Source organism: Balaenoptera ricei, chromosome 2, assembly GCF_028023285.1.
Source record: "Balaenoptera ricei isolate mBalRic1 chromosome 2, mBalRic1.hap2, whole genome shotgun sequence".
Taxonomy (NCBI): Eukaryota; Metazoa; Chordata; class Mammalia; order Artiodactyla; family Balaenopteridae; genus Balaenoptera; species Balaenoptera ricei.
In genome coordinates, this window is record NC_082640.1 from 160,429,206 (window position 1) to 160,449,611 (window position 20,406).

General features: G+C 36.8%; 1 protein-coding gene and 1 non-coding gene across 3 annotated transcripts; both read left to right on the forward strand.

Moving 5' to 3' along the window:
- Positions 1–48: 48 nt before the first annotated feature.
- Positions 49–19,125, forward strand: FCF1 (FCF1 rRNA-processing protein). 2 transcript variants are annotated; one of them, XM_059915785.1, is made up of 8 exons: positions 49–105; positions 407–474; positions 1,672–1,743; positions 2,350–2,498; positions 14,648–14,720; positions 16,574–16,661; positions 17,876–17,984; positions 18,853–19,125. In XM_059915785.1, exons 1-8 carry the CDS (start codon positions 103–105, stop codon positions 18,906–18,908), a joined length of 618 nt encoding a protein of 205 aa, XP_059771768.1. In that variant the 5' UTR covers positions 49–102; the 3' UTR covers positions 18,909–19,125. The 2 variants fall into 2 exon arrangements, with proteins under 2 accessions (XP_059771768.1, XP_059771769.1); XM_059915786.1 differs by having other exon boundaries at positions 17,890–17,984.
- On the forward strand, positions 9,363–9,436 carry TRNAD-AUC (transfer RNA aspartic acid (anticodon AUC)). Its single transcript has one exon. It is a non-coding gene; the product is annotated as a tRNA-Asp (tRNA).
- Positions 19,126–20,406: the final 1,281 nt, after the last annotated feature.

Genomic DNA, 20,406 nt, shown 5'->3' on the forward strand with positions numbered 1-20,406 from the left:
GGCTTCCGCTTCCGGGCTATCCTTTGCCGGAAGCGCTATACGGCTGACGCAAAAGTGTCGCGCTGCTGGTGATTCCGGAAGAAACAGCAGTGCGGCGTGAACATGGTGAGAGACGAGGGTCCGAGAAGGGGCATTGTTAGACCACGTTTGGGACAGAGATTGAGGGAGTAGCCATTGGCCAAATTTCCACAACATTCCCCTTGCTTATTTTCATTCTGATCTTAGCTTTTAAACTGCCTGGAGTGGTGCCTGTTATGCTCTAGCGAGTGGGGAGAGCGCTGGGTTGAGGCAGCTAGAATAAGAAGAGTTGCGTATTTGAGGGAAGAGGGGTGTGGACAAAAGAAAAGGAACTCAAGAAGATGCAATGTATTTCCAACTCTTTTAACTGTAAAATTTTTGTTTTAAGGGGAAACAAAAGAAAACACGGAAGTATGCGACCATGAAGCGAATGCTTAGTCTCAGAGATCAGAGGCTGTGAGTGTCTGGAATCAACTGGGTTCATAGACTGCCCGGAGATGTAGAAGTCACGAGGGGATAAGTAGTAAAAGTTTTTGTTGTTGTTTTGTGTTTAGTTTTGATATTATTGTGTCTTGGATTTATATAGTATAGGGTAATAAAGTATAGCACTTAGCTGATGAGCAAGTACACTGGTGAATGGGATGGGAATTCAACATCTAAGTGTTCAATTTGTACCACCGTTTTTATATACTGTATCTGCCATATCGCATTTAAGCCTCCTAACAGTTCTGTGAGGTAGGTAGGATTATCTCTATATTCTTGCCATTACACTGCTACATTCCCCAGGAAAAAAGGTTTGTTATAATTTTTGAAAGGCGGTGAGGTCAGAGACCATGGCTGTACCAGCACCTGACAATTCAAGTATTTTTGAAAGAAAAAATGGGAAAATACATAGATGTCTCCACTTTATAAATCTTATAAGAAGATTTATGACTGTGGAAGAAGAGAGTAGAATGATATTCCCTATTATAAGGAGGAACTAAACAGCTTGCCTGCTTCAGTGAACAATGGACTGAGTTATTAAATAAGGACTAGACTTCATTGTGTTTCAGAGCCTCAGAACCAAGGAGTGAGTGGTCGTTAGAGCCTTCATTTGTTATTAAATTGTATTCTTGGCCTTTAGTATGTATTTATTATGTAATTTTAAGGAAATTTGCCCCACTAATAATATTCTGTTTCTAGTTAAAGTTAAATTTTGTATATATATTGTCACATTTTAGCGCTTTTTAAGAGACATGTAGGGGAACCCTTTTCCTCCTGCTGTTGAAGCATCTCAGTCTTTAGAAGATAAATGTCAGCCTATTTACCCACTGCTTGGAAGTGGATTTTGATCCTTGATAGGAGAGCTTCTGACTAAGAAAGAAATAATAATCTAACCAACATTTATTTATCCATTAACAATTTTTATGGATCATTAGCTAATGGTTTTAAATTTTAATTATGTTTTACTGATTAATTGTGTTAATTCCAGGCTACTTCCCACACAGTTATTCGTGCTCAAAAAGTGTATGCTGATATTAATATAATGAAGTCACAAAGTAGAATTTCCTTTGTAGACAAAAAAAAAAAGAAGAAGAAACTTTTAATTTTCATGAGGTTATAACTGCTATGGTTTTTTCTTCTCCCCTACATTGAATTTACTTTTTTTCCTAGTAAGGAAAAGGATAGATTAAAACCGAAGAAGAAAGAAAAGAAAGATCCCAGTGCACTCAAGGAAAGAGAAGTGTGAGTAATCAAAAATTTCAAGTTTTCCTTTAAAACTAGAAGAAAGATTCTAAAACTGTAGACCTCATAGAAATTCAGGCTTTCCCTGAACTGATTTGCTCAGTCATTTGTCGGTCTGGCACAACTGTACAAATGAAGCTATGCAAATGAAAGTGTTATTGATGAGTATATACCACTTCTAATGGTTTGAAGGTTTTTGGACTTCATGGAGCAGTAAAATTTTCCCTAAAATACTGGGGATTAAATCTAGGATCATTTTTTTTTCTTTGCCAAGAATCTTTCAAAAGAAATAATTGCCATTGTTTTAACATACCAGCATTTCATAAAAGAGAGAATGTGTCACCAAAAAGTAGTAAGGGCATATTTTCAGGATAAAGTTCATTCCTTTTAAATAAATACACTTAACTTTATGAAACCTCATCACATTTTTCTTATTTTTCTTATTTGCTCTAGATTGGTGATGGATATATCATCACAGGATTTATTAGGATTTATTTCCAATGAAAGGAAAAAGGAGCAAACTGTTCCAAGCAGAGACTTCTTTTTTTTGTTAATACCAAATATCAGTGTAGACATTACTTTGTGTTTTGTTTCTTTTTCTTTCAGCCCCCAACACCCTTCCTGCTTATTCTTCCAATATAACACACAGCTGGGCCCACCTTACCACATCCTGGTCGATACCAACTTTATCAACTTTTCCATTAAAGCCAAACTGGATTTAGTGCAGTCAATGATGGACTGTCTGTATGCCAAGTGTGAGTATCAGACCTTTCCATTTCTGTGACATTTGTACAGAATAATCATACTTATCCAAATACATGAAAAGAGGGGAATGGGGTTCTAGTTTAACTGAATTGCTGGCTATTTAATTTGCTCACCATAGCAATGACCATTTTCAGTGAATTGAAGTATAATGCAGGGACTTCCCTGGTGGTCCAGTGGTTAAGACTCTGCGCCCTCACAATGCAGGGGGCCTAGGTTCAATCCCTGGTCAGGAAACTAGTTCCTGCACGCTGCAACTAAGAGCCTGCGTGCCGCAACTAAAGAGTTCACATGCCGCAACTAAAAGATACCACATGCCTCAACTAAAGATCCCACAGGCCACAACGAAGACCCCACATGCTGTAACTAAGACCCAATGCAGCCAAATAAATAAATAAATAAATATCTTTTTTTAAAAAAAGGACTGAAAAGAAATATGCCAAAAAATGTTAAAATAAAAAAGACGTTTATAAAAAACAGAAATATAATGCAAACTTGACTGGGAATAATTAAACTTTCACAATTCATAAAACACTTAGCATGCTTTGACCATCATTATAGATATCAATTTAGAAAAAAAATCGGTGGGGAATTTTCTGTTTTAGGATTTTGGATTTTAAAATTCTGGATAAATGAAAATTTATTTCACTTCTCACTATTTATTTATTTATTTATTTATTTACATTAGGTAGGAAACATCCTCCATTCCACTCCAATGTGGAAAAGCTAAATAAGACATTTTGCCATTTACAATCACAGACCATGATGATGGTCAACTATTCTTAAGTTTATTCAGTGTGATGTTTATTTGTACCACAAAGGATCTGAGGTAGTTTATTTGCACGTAGGTATGCAATTTACCATTAATAGATTTCCCTTGTGTGTCTGGGTGTCTTCTCCTTCAGATGATCTTCTCTTCCTACCATGAGGAGGAAAAAAAAATTTAGGCCAAGTACAAGGAAATAACTTCCTAATAGTGAGACCTGTTGCGTTTGTGGTGGCTTTATATTCATATATTTTCCAGTCATCTAGTTAAAGGTACAAATGAAAATTAGACTTTAACTTGGCTGTAAAGAATAAATGATTGGAATCAAAGGAAAAACTGTGCACCTCCATCTTTAATATTTAAAAGATACTATATAATGAACATTTACAGAATGTCAGTAATGTGAATGTTGTTTATTGGTTTATTAAAATTAGCAAGATGGGAGGGACTTCCCTGGTGGCGCAGTGGCTGAGAATCCGCCTGCCAATGCAGGGGACATGGGTTTGAACCCTTGTCCGGAAGGATCCCACGTGCCGCAGAGCAACTAAGCCCGTGCGCCACAAGTACTGAGCCTGCGCTCTACAGCCCGCAAGCCACAACTACTGAGCTGGTGTGCCACAGATACTGAAGCCTATGCGCCTATAGCCAGTGCTCCACAGCAAGAGAAGCCACCACAATGAGAAACCCGTGCACCGCAACGGAGAGAAGCCCCCGCTTGCCACGACTAGAGAAAGCCCGTGCACAGCAACAAAGACCCAATGCAGCCATAAATAAATGAATATTTAAATATTTAAAAAATTTTAAAAATAAAATTGGGAAGATGGGATAAGGGATGTGTGATGAGTAAGAGACGTAAATTCTTTAAATGCCTAGAATTAATAAATATAAAAAGTAACTGCACACTGTAAAACTCTTAGAGGAAAACATAGGCAGAACACACTACGACATAAATCACAGCAAGATCCTTTTTGACCCACCTCCTAGAGAAATGGAAATAAAAACAAAAATAAACAAATGGGACCTAATGAAACTTAAAAGCTTTTGCACAGCAAAGGAAAGCATAAACAAGACGAAAAGACAACCCTCAGAATGGGAGAAAATATTTGCAAATAAGCAACGACAAAGGATTAATCTCCAAAATATACAAGCAGCTCATGCAGCTCAATATCAAAAAAACAAACAACCCAATCAAAAAATGGGCAGAAGACCTAAATAGACATTTCTCCAAAGAAGATATACAGATTGCCAACAAACACGTGAAAGGATGCTCAACATCACTAATCACTAGAGAAACGCAAATCAAAACTACAATGAGCTATCACCTCACACCAGTCAGAATGGCCATCATCAAAAAATCTAGAAACAATAAATGCTGGAGAGGGTGTGGAGAAAAGGGAACCCTCTTGCACTGTTGGTGGGAATGTAAATGGATACAGCCACTATGGAGAACAGTATGGAGGTTCCTTATAAAACTAAAAATAGAACTACCATATGACCTAGCAATCTCACTACTGGGCATGTACCCTGAGAAAACCATAATTCAAAAAGAGTCATGTACCACAGTGTTCATTGCAGCTCTATTTAAAATAGCCAGGATATGGAAGCAACCTAAGTGTCTATCAATAGATGAATGGATAAAGAAGATGTGGCACATATATACAATGGAATATTACTCAGCCATAAAACGAAACGAAATTGAGTTATTCGTAGTGAGGTGGATGGACCTAGAGTCTGTCATACAGAGTGAAGTAAGAAAGAGAAAAACAAATACCATAGGCTAACACATATATATGGAATCTAAAAAAAATAAAATGGTCTGAAGAACCTAGGGGCAGGACAGGAATAAAGACGCAGATGTAGAGAATGGACTTGAGGACACGGGGAGGGGGAAGGGTAAGCTGGGATGAAGTGAGAGAGTGGCATGGACATATGTACACTGCCAAATGTAAAATAGATAGCTAGTGGGAAGCAGCCGTATAGCACAGGGAGATCAGCTCGGTGCTTTGTGCCCACCTAGAGGGGTGGGATAAGGAGGGTGGGAGGGAGACGCAAGAGGGAGGATATATGGGGATATGTGTATATGTATAGCTGATTCACTTTGTTATAAATCAGAAACTAGCACACCATTGTAGAGCAATTATACTTCAAAAAAAGATGCTGAACTAGTTACACATATAAGTTTTAAGGTTTTTTTAGAATTTTTGTTGGGGTGTGGTTGACTTATAGTGTTGTGTTGGTTTCAGGTATACAGCAGAGTGAATCAGTTATACATGTACATATATCCACTCTTATTTAGATTCTTTTCCCATATAGGCCATTATGGAGTATTGAGTTCCCTGTGCTACACAGTAGGTCCTTATTAGTTATCTATTTTATGTACAGTAGAGTGTTTATGTCAATCTCAATCTCCCAATTTATCCCTCCCCCCAAGTTTTAAGTTTAAATAAAATATTTAAGGCATCTATGTATCTTATTTAAATGATTCACACTTTGACTTCCTGAATTACTGGACACAGAGTTACACACTGATGAGGGACAAAGTCGGTTTAACTATAAAGTACTGAGCAGACACACAAACTAAACAAGAAGCCATGCTCAGAAAAATAATTTTTAGGCCTCCAAAGATAAAATAACAATCTGACTTTATTGTTCTAGGGTAATGTACTGTGTCAGGTGACTCCAGTTGTTTCAATGGCACTGTGCCATGCCACCCAGATCATATCAGTCAGGTGGGATTAAGTGGGAACAGAAACTGATCCAATCAAGCTGCCAGTAAATTGACTGAAATTTGAAGGCTGTAATGTAGCAGTGATTTTGGAACGGGAACAATGTGAGGAACTAAACATAACAAGACTTGGTCATTCCTGCTATGTCTTTGCAGTAGAACATTCTAGTTTTATGACAGTATGTAAAATCCTATTACATCAAAATTCTAGAACACATGGAGCTTCTGTAGAAGCATGATGTGTTATCTGCCAACAAGATATTAAACCAAATTCGTCTGGTGTTTTCCGTAAATAATTCCCTACTATTGTCTGGCATCTTGTAAGTATTGACTACGTTTTTGAAAATAGAATTCTAGGAATGACCTATCCTATTTTCTGTGATTTCACTGAAGAAAGAACATATTGTTTTATTTGTATATTTCATCTCAGTAATGTTTTACTATTATAATTCCATGTTAATATGTTATTCTTGGTACCATGAAGTCATAGTATTTTCCAAACTAAGTGATTTGTTATTTCTTTGAAAGTTAGTGGTATATTTCTTTCATAATCTTCATTGTCACCATTAACAATAAATATGAAGTGGCTCTACTACACAGAGTTTAAAGAAGGATGCTAGAATATATGGTGTGCTGTTTCTGTCATCCAGGATTTGACCATCTAGATGGAGAGAGGAGATGTCAATAGATGAAAAAAAGATAATCATAATGCCAGCTGTTTTGAACTATGAATTACTATGTTCTGGTGTTGTGTTAAGTGCTTTTCATAATTATCATAATCCTCACAATAACCTAATATGATGAGTAGTATGTCCCCATTTTACAAATGAGAAAACTAAACAGAAACTTGAAGATTCATCTCTTCATTCGATAATGATCACTTCTTGAGTATCAGATATTATATTATATAATATAGGAATTCAAGAGAGGGTGAGTGCTACTTGATCTGAGCTTCATAGCTTGGTTGGATTTTAGTGAATAGAGAGAAGGAGGGAGAGCATTCCAAGCAAAGGAAAGGACAGTCCCAAAGGTTGAAAACAGGAGAGCAAATTTGGTGAGAATAGTTGGGCTTAAGGGAGTATAAGTAGGAGAGTGAAGGTGAAACTCAATTCTGTCCTCAAACATTTCTTAAAGATTGGCAAAAGTGGTTTGGAGACAAATTGTTGAGTGTTTTAAGTAAAAAGCTAAGGAGTTTAGACTTTGTTTTACAGAAAGTGGTGAGTCAAAAATGATTTAACATGTGTTTAAATTATGTAAATTATAATAGTAACATGTACATTAAAACTAAACAATACAGGGACTTCCCTGGTGGCACAGTGGTTAAGACCCCGTGCTCACAATGCAGGGGCCTGGGTTTGATCCCTGGTCAGGGAACTAGATCCCACATGCGTGCTGCAACTAAGAGTTTGCATGCTACAACTAAGGATCCCACGTGCTGCAACTAAGGAGCCTGCCTGCAGCAACTAAGAAGCCTGCCTGCAGCAACTAAGAAGCCCACATGACACAACTAAGGAGCCAGCAAGCTACAACTAAGGAGCCCGCCTGTTGCAGCTAAGACAGTGCAACTAGATAAATAAATAAATAAATAAATACATATTTAAAAAACAGAAAAACAAAAAATTAAGCAATACAGAACGTAAAAAGAATAGGCAAAAGTTCTCCCCCCATCAGGCCGTAATTTTACTTCCCAGAAATAATCACTGTTAATAGTTTGGGTATTACCTTCCAACCTTTTACAATTAATAAAAATGTAGATTTACTTTTAAACATAATTGGAATTATACTATGCATGCTTTTTCGCCACCTGTTTTATTTTCACTGAGTAATGTATCATGAACACCTTTGCATGTTAATACATGCTACGAAGACCTTTGTCCAGCTTCAAGCATTTCAAAACTTGGATGCACTAGGATGAAAAAAATCTAAAAAATATACATTAACATAACCAATGTTGCAATAAATATCTTTGATTATCTTCCTAAAAAAAAAAAGTAACTGCATAAGTTTATTATTAATCAAGTTATAAAGGTAACCACCAAGTGAGAAAAACAGCCAATGAATTAAAATAGTCATCTCTAAGGATCAGAGTTGGTGGGGTGGGAAAAGATCAGGGGATGGTTATTTTTTCATATAGTCCTTTTCGTATTTTTTTAAGCTATGTACATGTAATACTTTAATTTTTTTAAAAGTCTCCTAGAAATAATAAAGAGTAGTCTGAAGTTGGAGCACTACCATGCCTGTAAAAGTGGACTAGGGTGGCCTGTATGAGGGAAGACACTAATCTTGGTAGACTTCTTGTATTCCCATGGCGTTCCTGCTTCTCCAGGAATGCTGTGACCTATTTATAAATGAAATAGATGGAGGATTCAAGCATGGCCCCTTGGAGGTGAATTGCTTCCCTGACGCTATAGCTCTGCCACTATTATCTAAATGGTTATTGATTAGGGGAATTCCGTGGCAGTCCAATGGTTAGGACTCGGCACTTTTCACTCTACTGCTGAGGGCGCGGGTTCAGTCCCTGGTCAGGGAACCAAGATCCCACAAGCGTGTAGTGTGGCCAGAAAAAAAAAGAAAAAAAGATGATTGTTTAGGATAGCTTTAGTCCTGTAGTTAGGTTTTTCTGCAGATATGGATACCATAGAGTATAGCTATAATGCATACAGCTCAATCTTCTCATGGTGCCTTTTCCAAAAACAAGCTTATTAAGGAAAATACCACTTTCTGTGTAACCTAATACCTCAAAGCAAAGTCTGAAGAAACATTCTACTACAGTACAAATTCAGTTACCTAGGAGATTCCTTAACTGTTTTAAGCTCTGCTTATTTAATCGTTCTTCACTTGCCTTTATTCATAAAAGAAGGCCTTTATCTTCCTCTTGCCTTGGAGATGCCCCTTTGACCTTTTCATAGCTCCTGATCCCTTGCATTTGATATTCCAACAAAGGAGGATGGTTAGCTACCCATGAGCTTTCTTTTCTGCCCATGAGTCCTCTTTGTAGTGATCTTCCTGTGTTCTTTGTAGTGATCTTCCTGAGCCCGCTTCCCTGCTCCCGATGCAGCCCTTGCTTCAGTGCTACATGGCACTGAAATTGATCCTTTTAAGGCGTGTATTGCCCTCTGATTCCATGACTGTCTGCTCTTCCTGACTTCTTCTTTCCTCCATTTTACAACTGCTTTTTCTTCTGGGCATTGTATTTTAGTTTAAGATTTCTTAACTTTGTTTGCTTTCAAGAGTGTTAATGTATTTGTAAAAGAAAATCTAGCATAAAGAAAATGAAAGCTCCCTATAATGCCTTTCCTCAGAAAGGGGCAGCTTTTAAAAATTCATATACAGTTTCTGTGGGGTAAAGATATATGAGTCAGGGAATCCCCTGGTGGTCCAATGGTTAGGACTCTGCGCTATCACTGCCGAGGGCCCAGGTTCAATCCCTGGTCGGGGAACTAAAATCCCACAAAAAAATAAATAAATAAAATATATGATTCAGTGGCTTTTAGTGTATTCATAGTCAATTTTAGAACATTTTCATTACGTGAAAAGAAACTGAGCTCCTTAGCCATCATTCCCCAACCCTTCCTATTCCCCCCAACCCCCCGCCCCACCGTGCCCTACATAGGCAACCATTAATTTGCTTTCTCTATATCTAGATTTGCCTATTTTGGACATTTCGTTAAAATGGGGTCACATATTTTTGGTCCTCTTTCATTTTAGTGTAATGTTCTCAAGGGTCATTCATGTTAAAGCATGTATCAGTATATCGTTTCTTTTTGCTACCAAATAATATTCCATTGTATGGCATTGTATGGATAGATCACATCTTAGTTATCTATTTCTCCTTGCTTTTTAGGTTGAACAAATACATCTTGAACATTTTTCTGTGCCAATATATATAGATGGGCCTTATTCTTTTTTTAAGTTATAGTATTCTTTATTTTTTTTGTTGAAGTATAGTTGATTTACAATGTCATGTTGATTTCTTCTGTACAGCAAAGTGACTCAGTTATACACATATATACATTATTTTTTATATTCTTTTCCATTATGGTTTATCCCAGGATATTGAATATAGTTCCCTGTGCTCTACAGGGAAGGACCTTGTTTATCCATTCCCTATGTAATAGTTTGCATCTACTAACCCCAAACTCCCAGTCCATTCCTCCCCCACCCCACTACAAGTATTCTATTGTTTAAATATGTCGGGTTTTTTGTTTGTTTGTTTGTTTTAAATTTTTATTTATTTATTTATTTATGGCTGTGTTGGGTCTTTGTTTCTGTGCGAGGGCTTTCTCCCGTTGTGGCAAGCGGGGGCCACTCTTTATCGCGGTGGGCGGGCCTCTCACTATCGCGGCCTCTCTTGTTGTGGAGCACAGGCTCCAGACGCGCAGGCTCAGTAATTGTGGCTCACGGGCCCAGCCGCTCCGCGGCATGTGGGATCTTCCCAGACCAGGGCTCGAACCCGTGTCCCCTGCATTAGCAGGCAGATTCTCAACCACTGCGCCACCAGGGAAGCCCTAAATATGTCGTTTTTAAAGACTAGACATTTGGATTATTTCCAGTTTTTACCCTATTATAAACAAAGCTGTAGTGAATATCTTTGTGAATGTGTCTCTCAAATATTTCTTTTGAATACATTTTCTAGAAGCCGTATTGCAATATCAAGGGAGTACATATTTTTTAATTTTAATAGGTATTGCAAAATTGCCCTCAAATAGTTATACAAATTCATACACCTACTTACGATGTGAGGATACCTATTTCTTCAAATATTGGGTGTTTTCATCTGTTTAATTTTTGCCATCCTAATAGGTAGAAAGTGTAATCTTGTCTCAATTTATATCTCTTTAACTAGGAGTGAAATTGAGCATTTTTCTGTTGATTGACCATTTGTATGTCTTCTTCTATGAACTGAAATGTAGCCTGGTGGTTAAGAACCCACTCTGAATCCTAACAGTCTCAGTTCAAACCTTGGCTTCACCTTTTGCTGTCTAGTTACTTCATTGTACTTCAGGTTCCTCATCTATAAAATGGGAATAATAATAACAATGCTACTTGATAGGAATTGTTCTTAAGATTAAATGAGATAATCCTTGTGCTTAGCACAGTGTCTGGCAAATAACACATAATTCCAAGCTATTACTTTTTTTAACATCTTTATTGGAATGTAATTGCTTTAAAATGTGATAGTTTCTGCTGTATAACAAGGTGAATCAGCTTATACATATACATATATCCCCGTATCTCTTCCCTCTTGTGTCACCCTCCCGCCCTCCCTATCCCACCCCTCTAGGTGGTCACAAAGCACCGAGCTGATCTCCCTGTGCTATGCGGCTGCTTCCCACTAGCTATCTATTTTACATTTGGTAGTGTATGGATGTCCATGCTACTCTCCCACTTCGTCCCAGCTTACCATTCCCCCTCCCCGTGTCCTCAAGTCTGTTCTCTACATCTGCGTCTTTATTCCTGTCCTGCCCCAGGTTCATCAGAACCATTTTATTTTATTTTTTTTAGATTCCATATATATGTGTTAGCATACAGTATTTGTTTTCCTCTTTCTAACTTACTTCACTCTGTATGACAGACTCTAGGTCCATCCACCTCACTACGAATAACTCAATTTCATTTCTTCTTATGGCTGAGTAATATTCCATTGTATATATGTGCCACATCTTCTTTATCCATTCATCTGTTGATGGATACTTAGGTTGCTTCCATGTCCTGGCTATTGTAAATAGTGCTGCAATGAACATTGTGGTACATGACTCTTTTTGAATTATAGTTTTTTCAGGGTATATGCCCAGTAGTGGGATTGCTGAGTCATATGGTAGTTCTATTTTTAGTTTTTTAAGGAAACTCCATACTTTTCTCCATAGTGGCTGTATCAATTTACGTTCCCACCAACAGTGCAAGAGGGTTCCCTTTTCTCCACACCCTCTCCAGCATTTATTGTTTCTAGATTTTTTGATGATGGCCATTCTGACTGGTGTGAGGTGATACCGCATTGTAGTTTTGATTTGCATTTCTCTAGTGATTAGTGATGTTGAGCATCCTTTCACGTGTTTGTTGGCAATCTATATCTTCTTTGGAGAAATGTCTGTTTAGGTCTTCTGCCCATTTTTGGATTGGGTTGTTTGTTTTTTTGATATTGAGCTGCATGAGCTGCTTGTATATTTTGGAGATTAATCCTTTGTCAGTTGTTTCATTTGCAAATATTTTCTCCCATTCTGAGGGTTGTCTTTTCGTCTTGTTTATGCTTTCCTTTTGCTGTACAAAAGCTTTTAAGTTTCTTTAGGTCCCATTTGTTTATTTTTGCTTTTATTTCCATTTCTCTAGGAGGTGGGTCAAAAAGGATCTTGCTGTGATTTATGTCAAAGTGTGCTTCCTATGTTTTCCTCTAAGAGTTTTATAGTGTCTGATCTTACATTTAGGTCTTTAATCCATCTGGAGTTTATTTTTGTGTATGGTGTTAGGGAGTGTTCTAATTTCATTCTTTTACATGTAGCTGTCCAGTTTTCCCAGCACCACTTATTGAAGAGGCTGTCTTTTCTCCATTGTATATTCTTGCCTCTTTTATCAAAGATAAGATGACCATATGTGCGTGGGTTTATCTCTGGGCTTTCTATCCTGTTCCATTGATCTATATTTCTGTTTTTGTGCCGGTACCGTACTGTCTTGATTACTGTAGCTTTGTAGTATAGCCTGAAGTCAGGGAACCTGATTCCTCCAACTCCATTTTTCTTTCTCAAGATTGCTTTGGCTATTCAGGGTCTTTTGTGTTTCCATACAAACTGTGAAATTTTTTGTTCTATTTCTGTGAAAAATGCCATTGGTAGTTTGATAGGGATTGCATTGAATCTGTAGATTACTTTGGGTAGTAGCGTCATTTTCACAATGTTGATTCTTCCAATCCAAGAACATGGTGTATCTCTCCATCTGTTTGTGTTGTCTTTAATTTCTTTCCTCAGTGTCTTATAGTTTTCTGCATACAGGTCTTTTGTCTCCTTAGGTTTATTCCTAGGTATTTTATTCTTTTTGTTGCAATGGTAAATGGGAGTGTTTCCCTTAATTTCTGTTTCAGATTTTTCATCATTAGTGTATAGGAATGCAAGAGATTTCTGTGCATTAATTTTGTATCCTGCTACTTCACCAAATTCATTGATTAGCTCTAGTAGTTTTCTGATAGCATCTTTAGGATTCTCTATGTATAGTGTCATGTCATCTGCAAACAATGACAGTTTTACTTCTTCTTTTACAATTTGGATTCCTTTTATTTCTTTTTCTTCTCTGATTGCTGTGGCTAAAACTTCCAAAACTATGTTGAATAATAGTGGTGAGAGTGGGCAACCTTGTCTTGTTCCTGATCTTAGAGGAAATGGTTTCAGTTTTTCACCATTGAGAACGATGTTGGCTGTGGGTTTGTCATGATATGGCCTTTATTATGTTGAGGTAGGTTCCCTCTATGCCTACTTCCTGGAGAGTTTTTATCATAAATGGGTGTTGAATTTTTTGAAAGCTTTTTCTGCCTCTAGTAAGCTTATCATATGGTTTTTATTCTTCAGTTTGTTAATATGATATATCACATTGATTGATTTACATATATTGAAAAGTCCTTGCATTCCTGGGATAAACCCCACTTGATCATAGTGTATGATCCTTTTAATGTGCTGTTGGAATCTGTTTGCTAGTATCTTGTTGAGGATTTTTGCATCTATGTTCATCAGTGATACTTGCCTGTAGTTTTCTTTTTTTGTGACATCTTTGTCTGGTTTTGGTGTCAGGGTGATGGTGGCCTCGTAGAATGAGTTTGGGAGTGTTCCTCCGTCTGCTATATTTTGGAAGAGTTTGAGAAGGATATGTGTTAGCTCTTTTGTAAATGTTTGATAGAATTCGCCTGTGAAGCCGTCTGGTCCTGGGCCTTTATTTGTTGGAAGATTTTTAATCACAGCTTCAATTTCAGTGCTTCCAAGCTATTATTATAAAGCTCTTTGTATATTAAGAAAATTTACCCTTTGACAAATGTGTAGAAATATTTTTCCCAGTTTATTTTTATTTTACTTTAGTATGACTTTTTGTTTGATAGTTGTCAAACAGAAGTTTTATATTTTTATGTGATCAAATTTATATTCTCTGGTTAATTTCATGGTTTCTTTTGGTTCACATTTAAATATTTTGATTCACATTTCAATTTTTTTCCATCTAGAATTTATTTTAATATATAAACAATGACAGGGATCCAGCTCAATTTTTTTCCCCAGTTATGTTTATGACAGATACTTTATGGAATCTGTGATGTGAGGTTGGCCCAGTTCCCTAGTTTCTTTATAGATAGGGATTTTATTCTTCTCTAGTTCTTATTGTTCACTGTACTGTGCTTATTTTGCTGTCATTTCAAAGATTCTTAACAGGGGAATTCCCTGGTGGTCCAATGGTTAGGACTCTGCGCTTCCACTGTTGGGGGCCTCGGTTTGATCCCTGGTCAGGGAACTAAGATCCCTCAAACCGTGTGGCACGGCAGACAGTAAATACATATACATACATACATACATACATACATACATACATACATACATATGTACGTACTCTCAACAGGATATAATTCAGAGAGAGTTAAATCAGTTCCTTCACAAGTTCTGTTACTAATTTTTTTTTCCTAACAGGTATCCCTTGTATAACTGACTGCGTAATGGCTGAAATTGAGAAATTGGGGCAGAAGTATCGAGTGGCTCTAAGGTAGGAAGGACCTGGTCCAGATTTGTTCTAGATTGGTGTAATGAAGATTGTTTTGACCCTCCTTCAACTGTTTGCTATCCAAAGATTTCTTGTCTGGTTAGTTTAAATAAAAATCATACAAAACTAGTTAACTATTTATAATTAAGAAAGCAAACATTGGAAGGTTAGAGGTTTTCAAGCTGAAGCTTCTTGAACTAAGTTACTTAGTCATATTGGTCTCATGGGCCTCCATTTAAGTTCCTCTAGATTTTCAAATAGAAAGTGTTTTTCTGTTAGTTTGTTATCTAGTTATCTTCTTCAGAATCTCACACGTAAAGCACTTTGAGTTTACCTAAAGAAGTTTTGAGTTTATTCTAGAAAGTGCCCTTGAGTTTACAGCAGTGGTTCCCAAAGTGTGGTTCATGGAACCCTGCCCCACCCCAGGAGTCCTAGAGACCACTGCAGGGAGTTTGCAAAACTGTTTTCATAATAATACCAAGATGTTGCCTTTGTCACTGTGCTGACATTTGCACTGAATGCAAAAAAGCCAGTCAGTGCCTTAGTACAAATCAAGGCAGTGGGCCCAACTAATGCTACTAGGTTTTGTATTCTTCACTACCACCCACTGGCAGTTGAAAAAAAATTCCAGTCACTTAAGAATATGCTTAATAGAGCAATAAAATTCATTAACTTTGTTAAATCTCAACCCTGCAGTACACATCAGTATTCTGTGTGGTGACATGTGAAGTACACATAAAGCATTTCTACTGATGGATGCTCAGTAACCTTTCTGTGGTAATCATTTCATGATGTATGTAAGTTAAATCATTATGCTGTATACCTTAAACTTACACAGTACTGTATGTCAATTGTATCTCAATAAAACTGGAAGAAGAAGAAAAACATACCAAAGGATGAACGTTGTCTCTATGAAAAGCATTTGTGTGCTTGAGTTGTGAGCTGAACCAGCTTCTTTTTCATGAAATATCATTTTTATGTGAAGAACAACTGGCAAACACTGATTTTTCAGACTTTGGTATTTAGCAGGTGTTTTCTCAAAGATTAATGCAATGAACCTGTCACTTCAAGGAAAACAACTTACTCTGTTAGTTACCAATGATAAAAATTGAGCTTTCAAGTGAAAAACCAGAGTTTTGGAAAATCATAAGCTTATCACATTCCCAGTACTAAAGACCTTTCTGTTGAGACCAGTGAAGACATTAATGAATATGATTTCTTTTTATGTTACATATGTGTGTGTGTATGTGTGTGTGTGTGTATATACACACACATATATATATGGTCTGCTTTGTTTATTTAACAATTTATTATATGTCCTTCCACATTGGTACATACAACTCTACCTCATTTTTTAAAATAGGATAGGGGTACCAAAATGTATTTAACTTTTACCTTGCTGATGGATAATCAGATTATCTCCAGTTTTCCACTCTTATAAACTGTGTAGTAGTGACATCCTTGTGCCTATATTCTTGTACATGTGTGTAAGACAACTTTCTAAAAGTAAAATGGTTAGGTTAAAATTGATTTGGTTTTGAATCCTGACTTTTCCCAGCTGTGTAGCTTTGAACAAATTAATCAAGCTCTCTGAATCTGCTTCTTTATCTGTAAAATGGAAATATAATAATTCAGTTTTGTGACATGTACATGATGTAAGGCACAGCAGCTGTCGGTCAGTAAGCTTTAATTCCCTTCTCTCTAAATTGTCTTTCAATTAGAAGATAAGCTCCAGGAGGAGAGGGGTGTCTTAAAATCTCCAGACAGATCACATTACTCTTATTTCACTGATTGAGAGTCATAAAGTTATTCAATTGCTTGACTGTTTTCATTAATCCACTTTTATAACCATATAGGATTGCCAAGGATTCAAGATTTGAACGATTACCATGCACACACAAAGGAACCTATGCAGATGACTGCTTAGTGCAAAGAGTAACTCAGGTATCATCATTTTTTAATATGTACTTTGTGCTATTAAAAAAAAAGATAAACTGTTATTTCCTGAATGTTCATGTAAAGTATCTAGGAATATAAATGATAAAAATTATTATATAGAATCCCTTCATGGGAAGTGTAGGTGTCCTAATTTACTTGAGAAAATGGATTGGAAGTATATACTATAACCATAATGGAAAGATCACTGGCTTAGGGAGGATTTCAAATCTTAGCACTTGCATTTATTGGGTGTGTAATTTGGAGCATTTACTGATTCTTTATTCCACAGATCTTCTCTATAAGATGGTTTAAGTGAGTAAGTATAGACATAATAATATATCAGATTCCACCTCCCTGTGAATCTAAAGTAAGGTTCCATTTACTCCCTGTGTAGGAATTTTGTTACATCTAAGTCTCCCAGGATGCTGTTTCACACATACCCTAGAATAAGTAGGTTTTTGATTCTTGTGTTCTGGCTTCCTTGTCAAACACTACAAGAACTTCTGCTACTGATTGCCCTTAAAGAGCCTCTCTCTGCTGAGGAAAATCATCTTCATCTACTGACCACACTGCCATCCCTTTAGCCACTTCATCCCATGGGTGGGGCTGGCATTTCCCTTAACTTCCCACAGCATGGCTGACACCAATCTGCAACTCTTTATAAAACTCAGTGAGAGATTTGGGTAGGATGGAAGTAAAGTACAATACAAATTAGTTCCAAACTGGTAGCTAAATGTTAGTGCTTTCAGAGCTGTTTGACTCAGACTTGTCCTGGAGATCCTCCTATTCTGGCTTTAGGGCCAAGGAGGCAGCCTACCTCCACTGCTAGGAGGCCTCAGAGTAGGTCAGCCCCAGAGATGCCACAGACGGCAAAAGTTGTGCCCTCGGATCTAAGGCACTTACTCTGCCTTTGTGTAGAGTCTCTAAGGGCGTTTTCCCAAAACCAGGGAATTGTCTGTCCCAGATATGAAAATCCTTTCCACTTATAAGACAAAAAACAATTTGCAGCTTTTAAATAGTTTTTCTATCTTCTCCCCCTCAAGATTCTTAGAGCTACATTCAGCCCAGGCAGCTTATAAATTTGAGCTCCTAGATCATAGTAGCTACTCAACAAATTGGTTTAGCCTTTCCTTTCCTATTTACTGTGAAAATGAATAGTTCTTCAGACTAGCCAGTGGTTGTATCCAGTATCACTGAATGAGCTCTATGTGAACACCCAGTGGGTCTCTTCCAGCACAAGTGTTACATTGTGGCCACAGTTGACCGGGACCTTAAGCGAAGAATCCGGAAGATCCCTGGAGTTCCCATCATGTACATTTCTAACCATAGGTGAGAACTTTCTCTTAGGGAAGTGATTAAAAGTATGTAATTGCTATCAATTAAAAATGAGGTCAAGTTATAGAAGGATTTGAAAGAGATTGATGTATCAAATGTTTACATAGTTCTATTTGAAGAAATGAGGCAAAGTAACAAGAGCAAAGGCAAAAGATAGAGCTAGGATTTAGGAATGAGGCAGACATTCACACTGTTACAATAAGATCACTAGAAGAAATAGGGAGATGTGTGGCCTTAAATACAAAGCAGTAATTTAAATCAAGCTAATCTTTTTGGCTAGAAATATTTTTTTGAAACCTAGTGCATGTGATTAGCACCTCATCTGGGAAACTAAAAATTTATTAAAAAAACAAAAGCTGTGGACACCCAGTGCCAGCTGGGCCCCCAGCTGTTGGCAGGTCTGTGAGTGAGTCCAGGGAGGCCAACAACAAAACCGCCTAATCAGCCCTCACAATTGTACTAAATAATAAATGACCACTGTTTTAAGCTAAAACAAACAAACAAACAAAAGCTGCTTTTTTATCCTTCTTGGATATTCCTATGTCAGTCCTCAGATATTATTGGCCAGCTTTTATCCTGGGACAAACACAACAGAATGGGAAGAATATGGGTGAGGGCCTTGGACTTACCTGGACTCAGTGCCTGGCTCCCCAACTTAACTTTCTCACTTTGAAGAATAAATATAATATAGTCAGCATTTTGCTGTAAATCATTCATTATGATAGGCCTTTAAAATTTAGTTCCCACTGACAAAAAGGATTCACAACAGGAGGTGAGAGTGATATAATCAGTAAAGGATGGGTTTTTAAGGTGGATTCTGGAGCCACATTTCTTACCAGTGTTAATTTTTTGTTCTGATCAGGTACAACATTGAGCGGATGCCAGATGATTATGGAGCCCCTCGGTTCTAATTCTTAAAAGACAAATTTCCTCTGCCTTCCTTCAACCAACTTTCTCTTTTGCCAGTTCATTAAACATGCTATAGCATGAATTATTATTCCACTCACCCATTTGCTCTGTAATGAGCTGAGTATGGTTAAATACACTCACTTTTTAATGTTGTTTTGAAAATTATATTTTGTGTCATTTTAAAATTTGTTGCATCTTTTTATAAATCAGATAATTGCTCACATAATTTGATGGTCATTTTATATTGATTTACTCAACAAATATTTATCAAGGTGATACTAGGTATTTAATAATATATGGTCTTATCCTCAAGATAGTCATTTATGATGGAAAAGAGAAACATGTAGATGAATAAATATGGTAAAATAATGATGCTAAGATAAAAGTATGAGAGAGTAGACATACAGATGGAAAGAATGATTTCTTTCTACTTGGTTGGGATGGGGAGGGGAGAAAGACCAGAAGCAGTTATGTTTGAGTTATTCTTTAAAAAGAACTAGAAAGGGAAGGTGTCTGTACCCACATCTGAGACTCCAGAGGTAGGAGGTGGGAGGAAGGGGGCTTTATATGACATGCTAAAGGGTTTGGACTTAATCCTAAGGTCAGTGGGGAGTTATTAAAACTTTAATTAGGGTGAATAACATGATCAGATTAGACGTTTTACATGATCACAACATAGCTAAGAATGGACAAATAGATCATTGAAACAGACTAGAAAGTCCATAAATAGACCTATATATTTATGGCAATTTGGTATGTTATAAAGCTGGTATTTCAAATCTATATGAAAAGGAAATTACATTAAAAGCCAAATATTGTGGAGTCATTCCATTAGGGTTAGAATCCTGATTTCACCAGTTAATATCTGTATGAATTGGGCAAACCACGTAGCCATTTGATGCCTTCTTTGCTTCCCTTTTAAAATGTTTTGTTTAATCCTCAAAACAACCCCAATAAGATGGGGTTGAATTGAACAGTACCTGTTACAAGTAAGTGTTGTTCAATAAATGTTAGTGATTATTGTATTATAATGACAAGTTGGCTATCCATTTGAAAAAAAATAATTAGATTTCTACCTCATATCCTTCATGAGAAAATGTTTCAACTGGATCAAAGTCTAAATATTTTTTAAGCTATGAAAGTATTAGGGAAAAAACAAGAAAAATGTGTATAGGCTCTGAGTAGAATTCTTAAAGAAAGATGAAGAATGTAAAAGCCATAAAAGAAAAGATTGCTAAGTGTGGATACATTAAAATTAGATTTCTCTGTAAAACAACTTCCCCCAAAATTAAGACAAGTGACTGACCAGAAGATTTTCCAATATATATAGCAAGGGTATGAGGAAATGGATAGTCATGTAGTGCTGACAAGAATGCAGATAGGTATAACCATTTCAGACAGCAGTTGGGCAGGATCCATTAAAATAAAAATTGCAGATATCATGTGAGCCCAATTCTATTTTTCGGTTATTTACAGGTATCATATAGGTGATTTCCTTTAAAATGAT